Genomic DNA, 11,504 nt, shown 5'->3' on the forward strand with positions numbered 1-11,504 from the left:
AGTTTCTAGGCAGTGAATGTTGGACTCCCATCGACCAGGGTCGTATGCATGTAATAGTAGCTTCTCGATATACATTCGTTTGTCAGTCGTCGGTGGCAGTGAGTGTCGACGGCGACCGCTCACTGAACATCACGATCACAGCATAAGTTCCTGTTACAAATATTTTGATGTTGATGATGTTAAACCGTTTTTATTTTATACAGTTTCTCCATTCCTTTTCTGTAGGTACTATGATTCCTAACGTGGTGGTTTTTAAGACCTCGGGGCTTGTACCTATACCTACTTGCTTCGGAACTGTAACCTAACATATAATAGATATTCAATATTTTTTTGGATTTTAGGGGGAGGGGCTTAAATCTTCCTTTACAAAATAAGAAGTGGAACAGTTGAAAAATGTTCAATCAATATGGGGAGGGGCTATTTTCCCTAAACATCTCTAATCCCCGCCTATGGAACGAACAGCTGCACACAAAATGTGTCCCTAAATACGAAAATATATATCGCGACATTCGAGTTGCATCAATGATTTTCTCGTGACATGTAGGTACGAGTTAAGTCCTCGTTAATACTTAATGTAGGCATACATAATATTTTCCTCTCCACTTTGAAAGACTGAAGACTGTCAGTTGTAGAAATGGTGTAGTTAAAAATAATAATAAATATTATACCTACATTTTTTTTTTAATGAGTAAATTTTTTGTTGGTACGTCAATTTTTGAACGACCTCCAGAAGTGATATATTTTTGTTTCCAAATTGAGTCATGGTTTTTTTAATAAATTCTTCTTTTTCTACATCTTCTGTTCGTTTGTTTGTTAAATTTGAGCTCCGCATTTTAATATATAAATGTCAGTTTGTGAAATTGAGCAAACTAAATTTGTATCCATTAATACATTATAATTGTTTATTTTTTTCCCAAGATTGAACACAATTAATTTCTATCAACAAATTGTAAGTTGCTATTTACAGATATGTTATTCATAATCGAGGTTATCTACTAGTTTATCACCAAACAAACATTATTCTCATTTCTAAGTCGGTGAAGAACCCGTTGGAAGACGCATGTCGGACGTGTTGTGCAAAAACCAAGGACTTAATCCGGAATTGCAAAATCCTAAAATCGAGTAGGGTATACCAATTTTTATTTTAAAAAATATTTTATGGTTATCTGGTTATCATACACAAAAAGGATGATTTTTCATGGTTTTCTTCAGACAAAGAATCAATAATATAGCATAGCATTAATCAATAAAATGGGTTTGAAAAATTTATAATATTTAAAACCTTTCGCTTCCTTATACCTTCTGACGCTAAGCGTCAGCTAAGAACGTATTTAGGCAGGTGTGGTCGGAACACATGTATCGCCACACCCGCAACGACGCATCCACACCTTTGCAAAAGTATTATATTATTGATTAAGAAAAAAGTAAAGATAAACATTTGTCTACGATTATTTACGTTTAAGATAAGTTTGTAATATCTGACACGATAAAGACTAACCGCTCAGTCCTTCTTTTAATGGTAATTATTAATAACAACTGAATAAATTTAAAAAAAATTGTATGTTGTAATTTTAAGGATACTTAATACTATTTCATTATAGGCACTAGCCACGACTATATTCTTCTCTCCGATTAAATCTAAAACTAAAAAAACTAAAAAGAAACTACTCAATACATCAAATTAATTTATTTACTATTACATTTATGACTAGTTATATGTGGGTACCTACTAATTTCATCAAAAATGTCCTATCTAAACTGTACAATGTATACCTGAATTCAATAAATTTCATTTTAAGTATATAATTAATCTAATTAATAAGTTTTTGTTGTTTCCAGAATTCTTCTCGGCCGTTTAGAAAACTAATGCCATCTTTCGCTTCAGACAGTATATAGTTGTCGTTTTCTTGAATAGCACTCATGATATCTGTACAAAAAAACAAAAAATTTGACAACTTCACTTATTAACACGCTAGACCAATATATGGCACGGATATATAGTAATTAAAATTAAAATATTGTAGTCTGAAAAATGGAATGTGTAGAACAATAATTATACTAGACATAAGTGCACTAGTTCAATGTGTTTTTAATGATTAGGGAATGTGGGGTGACAGCATTCTATTCGGAAGACGATAGTTATTTTAAATTCTAAATAAATTTAGTTAACAACGACAGTTAACTATAAATGCAAAGCACAATTATTGATTTGTTCTGTAGTCAGTTAGTCAGTCAATATATATGATGACATATTGTCAAATTTAAAATAATATCAAGGCTGTTATCTTAATGCTCTAAAAAATCGCAAAAAATAGTCATTATAACCTAAAGGCTTTCACACATTTTCCACCTAGATACATATATGATGGATATTCACACAAAAATCTTAGCCCTATAGTAAGAATTAGATATATTACTTGGATCTATAGTCAAGTGTTCCAGATAGTCCTTGTCTACGCACAATTCTCTGAGCAACATTTTCGATTGGCTTTTGGTGGTGGCTGTCGACGCCGCTGCGTCTTTTCGCCTAGTTGACGATCCCGTCACGGCGGGTGTCGAACCTCTACTCCCGCCGACCCCACCGCCGGCCACATTGATTGTTCCGCCTGCGGTCGCTTGACGTTTGTCTGCCCAGCCGACCTGTTGTATGGCGGCGGCGGTGACCTTCATTTTTCCTACACAGTGATTTTTTTCTATACATTTAGGCAGTGCTTGAAAAGAACTTTTTCCAATGATTTCGTTCAATATTAAGGAACTTATCGGGAACGTAGTTTCTTTTTCGTGTTCTTTTTTTGTTTATATGTTCTTAAATATAGGGAATTTAAACAATTTTTATAATTTTTTTTTTAATTTAACCAATATTAAGCTATATTATACGTTTATAGGACATTATATGATCATATTGACAATATTTATTAAAGTCAGTTACGGCAGTCTATCGACTTAGAATTGTACGAAATAAAAAAAATAAACATTTTAAAACAAAACAATACTACTTAACTAAACAATTATTGCTACAAAGTATATTAACGCAATTTTAAAATTATTAAGGAACGAAAGATCCTTTGTTTAGGAACGAGGAAAGGAACTAGTCCCTTTCTTTAAGCCAGGGACGTGAAACTATTTAATTCCCTTTAAACAAAATTAACGTGAACGTGCACTAGTGACTAGTCCATTTTTTAAAAGAAATTTCCAGCCTTGCCATTTGGGCTTATGAGTTATTAGTAGCTCGATGCTCAAAAAACATAAAGAAAGGTAATATGAAAAACAATATTCAATTAAAATTACAGTAGGTACCTATTAAATATTAATTATGACTTGTACTAGGTGGGTATATTATTGATATAGCGCAGTTAAGCCTTGAAGTATTGTTACAGAGATGTTTTAAAATATTCGTCAAATATAATATTAATAACTAACAAGTGACAAAAAAGATTTATAAATTGAATGTAAATAAAATAATTTATGATTTTGCTGATCAAAAGGTAAGAAAAAACGTTTTTGTAAGTAATTTTGTTTACAAATTTCCAGTACACGAGAACATGATATTTGTACATTTTTTAAATTTTAACTATGTATATTATATATTCTATAATATGTATAAAACTTTGATGCAAATAACCTCATATACGGCACATATCAAGTTAATATTTTTATTATGTGATTCAATTATACTATTATTGTTATACCTTTTATGTACAAAGACATAATTTTCTAATTATTCGATTTACTTTAGCAGTGTGCCTAAGTGGAGAACATTTGAAAATTGAAAATAGACTGGTTACTAAATAGGTGCATATACTTTATTTAATACTCAGGGTAATTTTTTATATGTAAGATAACGTAAGCGCCGATGAAATACTTGATTTTTGCGAAGAGATGGTCATTTTAGTTCCTGTATTATTTGCTGTTTTTTAACTGTAAATACAAGTATTGTATATTTTATTGTATTCGAATTAGTAATTACAAGGTAACAAAAACAAGTTCAGTTATAAAGGCTGGTTCCTTTTGGCCATGTAGAAACAATAGTGTAAAAAAATCTTTCATATAATTATACCTATTATACAAGTATGGGTGTCCCATAACAATTTTTGCAAAACCTATAGTTGCAAGTTGCAACACTCAATAGAACTTGAATACACATAATCAAGCTCTGTGGCAGGATCTCTGCCTCTGCAAGTCAGGCTATACGCTTAGGCGGTGCGATGTAAACGGCCTTCGAACTTACCAATGGCATTCTCGATGGCCTCTCTGGCTTTTTGCACGCCCAGCCTGAATTGTTCGAGTTCCGGTCGAACGTGGAGTCCTCTGTGGTAAAACACGAGACTGTGTTCGAAATCGCCGAGATGGTACAGTGCTTCCGCTTTCTGATATATGGCTGCATTACACAAAAATAAAATATTATATCATTATAATACATGCCTAATGTATAGACCTATATATACGTACATATATATATATATATATATAGTGTACTGTGTACTAGTTTCGACAGTGTCGTCAATAGCAGAGATTCTCAAACACTAACCGGGAGTGATGGTAGGGTGATGTTAATCACTCATTTTTAAGTTATTTTGAGAAACCCCAAAAAAAAATTGTTGGTACAGAATCACTATTCTATATGTCACGCGTGGTATTTGTATGCCAAAATAGACACTACTACGAGTATTTGTTGAGGATGCTAAGATAATTAATACTGTAGATAACTCGCCAGTGACCAAGGTGGCAAGGTATAATGTGTATTATAATTTACGATACTTGATTAATATAATTATTGAAGCTATTAAGTTATAACTTATAGCGCTGTATTAGAATTACCAGAATTATATATTCTATTATTCGACATTTCGACATTTCGACGACACTAGTACGTTGTTAGTGATAAATCCATTAAAATCGCTAGTAAACAATTTCCCAGAGCGGCGTGTAGTTACAAGTTGATTTAGTTTAGCGACAATCTATTATAGCTTTGTTACAGTGTCTGTTTCCCACAAAAAAAAATGTATTATTTTGAGAATCCTTTATATAATCCCGTATTATTATTCCGTATAATTAGCATTAATAATAATATGTTTAAATTGTTGTAATTTTATTTTATAATTTCATTTATTTCAACGCTATAATTGTGATGTTTGTAAAATATTTAATATGTATAGCCAGTGCCGTGTTAAGGTGTAGTGCCAGTGGGGCACACATATTTTGCCACAATCCTCCCCCACCAGCCACTACAATACCGATCATTAATAAAAAAAAGTTAGCTGTGAACAAATGTACTTAATATGTAGTAAAGATACTTTTGTCATATTGCTCTTTGATAAAATATTGGTGCTGGACGTAGATGATTAACATTTATAAATAATATAATTCGATTACGTACAATATAATTGAATCAATCAAATAAAATAAAATTTGTATTATATTTTGTTGTTATGGAAAACAACAAAAATAACTGAAACTATAAAAAATACGATTTTTATGTGTAGAAAGCAAATTATAAATTCGAAAAATTTTCAAGTAACTTTAAAATATATACCTATTGGTATTGTGTAATTATGTTTACACTTTTTTTTTTTTAGTAAAATAATTGCTTAAGACGATACTTTGGAATTTCTTCCTATTTTAAATGTTTGACTTTTGAGATTTTTTTTATTCTGTTGATACCTAATTTCACTCTTTTTGATGACATTTAAGATTTAAAAAAAAAATACACTTGTTAATCATAAACAAATTTCCAAATGTGGTAATGATTGTAATTTGTAGAGCATCAACAAAGTGCCCACTATATAATGAGTACTGATTACCTACAGAGTACTGACTACTGAGTAATTGTATATGTCTGTATAATAAAATAATTAATGATATTGAAATCGAGAAAAATTAAATTGATCAATATAAGAAAATAATTTGATTCTGTTATTTCTAAATAGTTTTTAAAAATAAATTAATATTTATCCATGTGTACGTATATTTCATATAATACATAATATGTTATATACTAAAACATTTTAACATTTATAACATTTTAAGTCACTGATAAGTTTATTTATTATGATAAAACGAATAAATGTTATGAAGAATCTAAAATCTAGGTATTTAAATGCTGTAATATTTTAAGATTTTTCCGCTGGGTGTGAGTGGGTGCCCCCTATGACCCCTTTTAAACACGCCTCTGCGAAAAGGTAGGTACTTTTTCTAAGTATTTGTGTAAAGTAGCACAGAGTAAAGTAACTTCATAATATACATTTTTTGTAGTGCCATGTTTTTGCATAATGTCTTAAGGGCTTGATACGGCATACAGAATATTATTTGTTGTCCAACATGTTTTCCATTTTATTAATATCACAGGTTTTTTTAACGGAATAAAATATATAATATGCATATTACACATTGTTCTATTAGTATGTAATTTATTATTTATAATTAACATTCCTAATTGTTTTTATGATTTTTTATTTTTCGAATCTCAAGTACTGAAATACTATTTGATTTTCGAACTGTGAAAAGTTGGCAAAGGAAAAAATGGTTTACCTTGTACAAAAAAGTATAGGTAAGTTAATACTTATATGAGTAATAATTTTCTTACGATACCTTTCAGATATGTACTATCCTCGTTCAAAGCCACTTCAGCGTCTTTTAATGCCAAACGTGGTTGGCCGAGAAGTAAATAACACTTGCTTCTAGATACCAAAGCCGTTTTGTCATTCGGGCTTAATTCCAATGCCTTTAAACAAAAAAATTAATCAATCAAAAATAATCGCGTGCTGCAGTTGAACATAAAAAATAAAAAGGTACACGAAATCAACCGAAATCCCGCCCATATTCTGTATGTATAGACAATAAATTCTTATGTTAAACAATAAGTTCTCAACAAATAACCATGGATTGTGGTGAACCATTAAATACATATTGGTACGTTTATTAAACTGTACGTTTTATACTACGGAACTTTTAAGAAATGTCAAGTGAAACGATTTTGAAGTAATTTTTAATATTATGTGCACAATTTTATTGCGATTAATATGGACATAGTATTCGTTTAAATGACTGAATTATTGTTAAATATACAAATCAAATAATTACATAATACTAGGTGCCAATACTATAAAATAATATTGAACTTTTGTTTTTATATGATTATCTGAAATTCACATGAAATTTTATGAATATTTTTAAATACCTGATGGCTAATACACGTTTTAAATGGGTATTATGATGGACTACTTTGACTTAGGTTTATTTTGTGATGTGCCAAAGCAGTAAGCACACAAGCGTGCAAGACACTACCTATACGGACTATACTGCATAACTGTAAAAACAAGTTATCATTTATTAGTGAATAATTGAACTATTTTATTAGGTACCTTATGTTCTAATGTTATTATCGTATCTGAAATAATTAGGTACTTATATTTACACAAGAATTGATTACATCAATAAATTAAGTTATTTACAAATTTGTATTGTCATTTATTATTTTTCTTAGGTAGTTTGGTGTAGTTACCTAATCAAAATCAATATTTAATATTATGCTTAATCGATTTAAAAAAAAATACGAATTGTTGGAACATCTATGATAAGACATGGCAATATTGTACAAAACAGAGTTACACATTTAATTTACAACATTTAATAAGACGCATGTACCATTTTTTACTTTACTGTAGTGACGTTTACTGCAATACTTTGCTACAGTAGCTATTAGGTATGTACTTACTAATGTAATGCATATACCTTGAAGAACTTGGTTTAATATTATTTACTTTGACGTAGAGTGAATGAGTGATTGTCTCGATACGCATGTATTGAGAGTGAACGGTTTCTATTTATTATGTGTTATGTATTATTTATTATGTTTCTATTTATTATGTGTGGGAATACGAATTCTTGTTACATACAGAACTTTTAAGCCAAAAACATAATGTTAATCTATACAATATTATTCATTACCTATGAATAGCAAAGGTTAGGCACTGCCGCACTGGTAAGTAGTTACTAGTTAGGCATCAATATGTATAGTACATTAGTACCTATATGGATGGCTCGGCTTGTTGGCTACCCTTTAAAGTGCTTTTAAAATAATCATAATTAATAGGTACCTACTCGTAGAAGATTTCTTTGTAAATCAAAAATTGCTTGTCCGAAACTAGAAAGTTTTCTACAATTCAGAAGCCATTAAGCTTTTCCTTTATTTTAATACCATCGACATTGTAAATAATATGTTACACCCTCTCACGCTTTGAATTCTATTACTATTAGTTTAAATAATCGCTCTTGTGCCAAACGAGCAGTTCCAAATCGAAGATAGGAAATTCGATAAACGTAAGACTAAGAATTAAGTTTAAAAAGTAGGAAGGTCGAATGTGATTAATAAATTATAATTAATCTGTTTGCTGACACTTTGCTGTTACTTAAAACGATCAGTGCAAACATTAGTGATGGTACGTGTGAACATTTCCGTCACTAAGTGAATAACTTGAATAACTCAACGTTTACTGACAACCTCAACACGAACTTGCAAGGCGTTTGTTAAGACTTGAGACTTGTTCGATGTTGAATTTCGTGAAGCCTAGTGAACAGTACACGCGTGTTGCGTGTATTATATAATAATATATTCGCCGTTCCATACAGCAAAGTTCATATTATATGAATTGTCGTATGACATTTCAGCATATTATACAACTTGTTGCATAGCGCATATGTCTCAAGTGTGATGACTGTCATGACTACAATAGTACCTATATGATAAAATTAATACATTAAACCATTGATTAAATCTGTATATGTAGATGAGTCATTCGACATCGGTCATTATTCAAGTTCAAGTTCAACACAATTTTGTTTAAAACCAATATATATCAATATCCAAAAACGTATTGCTATGCTACTAAAAAATCTCTAAATTTATTGAGGCGCTTAAAATATCAGTTCAAAATTATTAAAAAATAAAAATAAATATTCACGATTTTGTTTTATAAATGTTTAAAGTTCAACTTTTTTAACAAAATTGATCAAATTGAGTTTATTTTGAACTTAAATATTCATAAAATGTTCAACGTGTATAGCTAAGGATCAACAATTTAAAACAAAGTTGCACACGAGTAGTTAATTATGTAACCGAAAAATCTAAAAAATGTGTTTTTTATATAAATGTTCTATGTTCAAATGTTGTTATGACGAAATAACCAAATTAAATAACCATGAATAATGATTTAAGTTATTTTGTTGTAATTTAAAAATATTATTCGTGGGTGCTTGAAACTTTTAGAGTATATTATTATATATTTATATTATATATACACAATGACTTTTCAAATGTAAATTTTTTGACAAAAATGAATTTAACCTACTGTAGTACTAATGCTAAATAGTAAAATAAATACATAACAGTTATGGGTAACCATTGTTGAAAATAGAAAAATATAACTAATTCACCCAGTGTAAATTAATAGTTATAAATATATTTTACAATAATAAAAATATTATATTTATAACTATTAATTAACTTAGTTATAAGTTATAACTATTAATTAACTTAGTTATAAGTAATAGCTATTAATTAACTTAGTTATAAGTTATAACTATTAGGTGTGAATTAACACTTACCAGTGTTGGGTAAATATTAACATGGCATAGGTTTTTTTCTGATAATTAAAGTACCTAGGTGTCTAGGTATAGGTATGAATACGGTTATTTACTATAATGTATTACGACAAAATATAAACTGGTATAAGCACTAAGCAGGTATATTATAATATACTTACTAGTAAAATGCCTACAAAACAAGCAAAAAGGCTATACTGATATGATAAACACCGAACGACGAACTGCAGTAAATATGGAACGCGTTAAGGACCAACAAACTTGTATCGCTATCGGGGACAGCGTCAAATTTTATTCCATTTTCATTATTGTTATTTTTGTTTATATGTTTTCAATAAAAATATTGATAATGGAATCAAAATGGTGGCTTTCAATCACTTTTGAATGAACGAAAAACAAACGTAAATAAACGTAGGCGGTATTTTGGCACAAGCCTCGAGGCTCGTCGCGGACCAGTTGCTTGGTACAGTCACGAGCCTCGTGAGAGGCTGGCTTTACATACAATGCGCATTCCATATTTTTTACAGTTCAATGCCTGATTATGATATTATCCAGGCTTTCCAGCCAAAAATCTCTCAAACCCGACCCGACCCTCGTCACCGACCTAACCTTGTCGATGAACTCGAGCGACACTCTCACGTCGTTGACGCAGTGCCGGGCCAACGCCAACAGGGTGGGTGACTCGGCCGTGGACGGTATGTGCAGCGTCCGGTTCCGGTCCTGTCGCCGTTTCATACGCAACGATGCTTTGATGTCACGCGTGCCTAGGTTAACAGCGGCCGCTCGGTCCTTGTCCGTGTACACCTCTTCGAGTAGCCTGGACCGAGAGTCGCGCTTGTGCCGCTTGGCCCAGCCTCCACCGAAACCACCGCCTCCACTACCACCTCCACCACCACCGCCACCGACGCCTCCTCCGCCGCCTGTGCCAGATTTGCGTGTCTTGAACTCTTCGGTCAGCTCGTCGAACGTCGTGGTTGCACCGCCGCCACCGCCTCCAAAGGAACCTCCACCTCCACCACCACCACCACCTCCAGTAGCAGCCCCACCAACACCACCACCCCTACGCCTCCCATGACGTCGACCAGCGACCACCCTGCAGCCCTTTCGGCCGGGCCGCCCGGCGCCCGACCCACCGTGGCCGTTGCCCCCGCCCGCACTGACGCCGACCACGTAACCCGTCACTCCGGCCACATCGTCCGAGTCCGATTCGCCTCGGCCGACGCCACCTCCGACCACGCCGACGCACACACCGTTCCCCTCGCTGCCACCGCCTCCACCACCGCCGCAGTCGTCCGACTCGTCCGACTTGCCCACCCGAACGTAGCTCTGCATCATCTCCGAGTCGCGGGTCATCTGCAGTATGTCCTTGGCGTGATCGGTCATCGGCTGTATGTCGCCCGACGTGTCGCCTAGCCCGGCCATGGTGGCGACGCGACTGCTATCCACACGCGAACGACGTCACTCGAGTATTTCGGCTGGCTAGTGACCGGAGACGTGTGTGTCGTTGTATATATTATACAATGTATATGGCCGTGCGACCGATTGAACGGCGCCGATACGCGCGCGAGTCGGATGATCGTAGCCCGAGGCCGATAACGGTACACGCGTAAGTATATTATATCAGGCGTGTGTACTGGCGGTGTGATTGGAAAAGGCGAGGAAAAAAATGTCGATTCAACACCTCCCTGTCGTCGCCATAGTAACCACGCCTAGCCGCACCTCAAATGCTTACAATGCTTAGTACGGTTCGTCACTGTGCACACGTGTGTGAGTGTACGTGCGTATGTGTGTGCCTGTATACGGGGGTACGTGTGTGTACTACTTGAGTGTGTGTGTATGTGTGTGTGTGTGTGTGTGTGTGTGTGTGTGTGTGTGTGTGTGTGTGTGTGTGTGTGTGGTGTGTG

The 11,504-nt window shown here is 33.5% G+C and overlaps 1 protein-coding gene across 1 annotated transcript; it reads right to left on the reverse strand.

Annotated features, from left to right (window-relative positions):
* Positions 1-1,248: 1,248 nt before the first annotated feature.
* On the reverse strand, positions 1,249-11,220 carry LOC111028554 (glycine, alanine and asparagine-rich protein-like). Its single transcript, XM_022307246.1, has 5 exons — positions 10,210-11,220; positions 6,589-6,721; positions 4,229-4,378; positions 2,418-2,675; positions 1,249-1,927 (listed from the first exon to the last, which is right to left on the reverse strand). Exons 1-5 carry the CDS (start codon positions 11,020-11,022, stop codon positions 1,812-1,814), a joined length of 1,470 nt encoding a protein of 489 aa, XP_022162938.1. The 5' UTR covers positions 11,023-11,220; the 3' UTR covers positions 1,249-1,811.
* Between the last annotated feature and the right edge of the window lie 284 nt (positions 11,221-11,504).

Source organism: Myzus persicae, unplaced genomic scaffold (assembly GCF_001856785.1).
Source record: "Myzus persicae strain clone G006 unplaced genomic scaffold, MPER_G0061.0, whole genome shotgun sequence".
Taxonomy (NCBI): domain Eukaryota; kingdom Metazoa; phylum Arthropoda; class Insecta; order Hemiptera; family Aphididae; genus Myzus; species Myzus persicae.

Bases quoted from the DNA above. Each gene is read 5' to 3' on its own strand.
- LOC111028554 (XM_022307246.1), bottom strand. From the start codon at position 11,022: ATGGCCGGGCTAGGCGACACGTCGGGCGACATACAGCCGATGACCGAT. The intron at 6,722-10,209 runs GTTAGGTCGGTG...TTTTGTTTAAAG, and splicing joins CGCTCGAGTTCATCGACAAG to GCATTGGAATTAAGCCCGAA. The intron at 1,928-2,417 runs GTAATATATCTA...TTTTTTGTACAG, and splicing joins ACACTTGACTATAGATCCAA to ATATCATGAGTGCTATTCAA.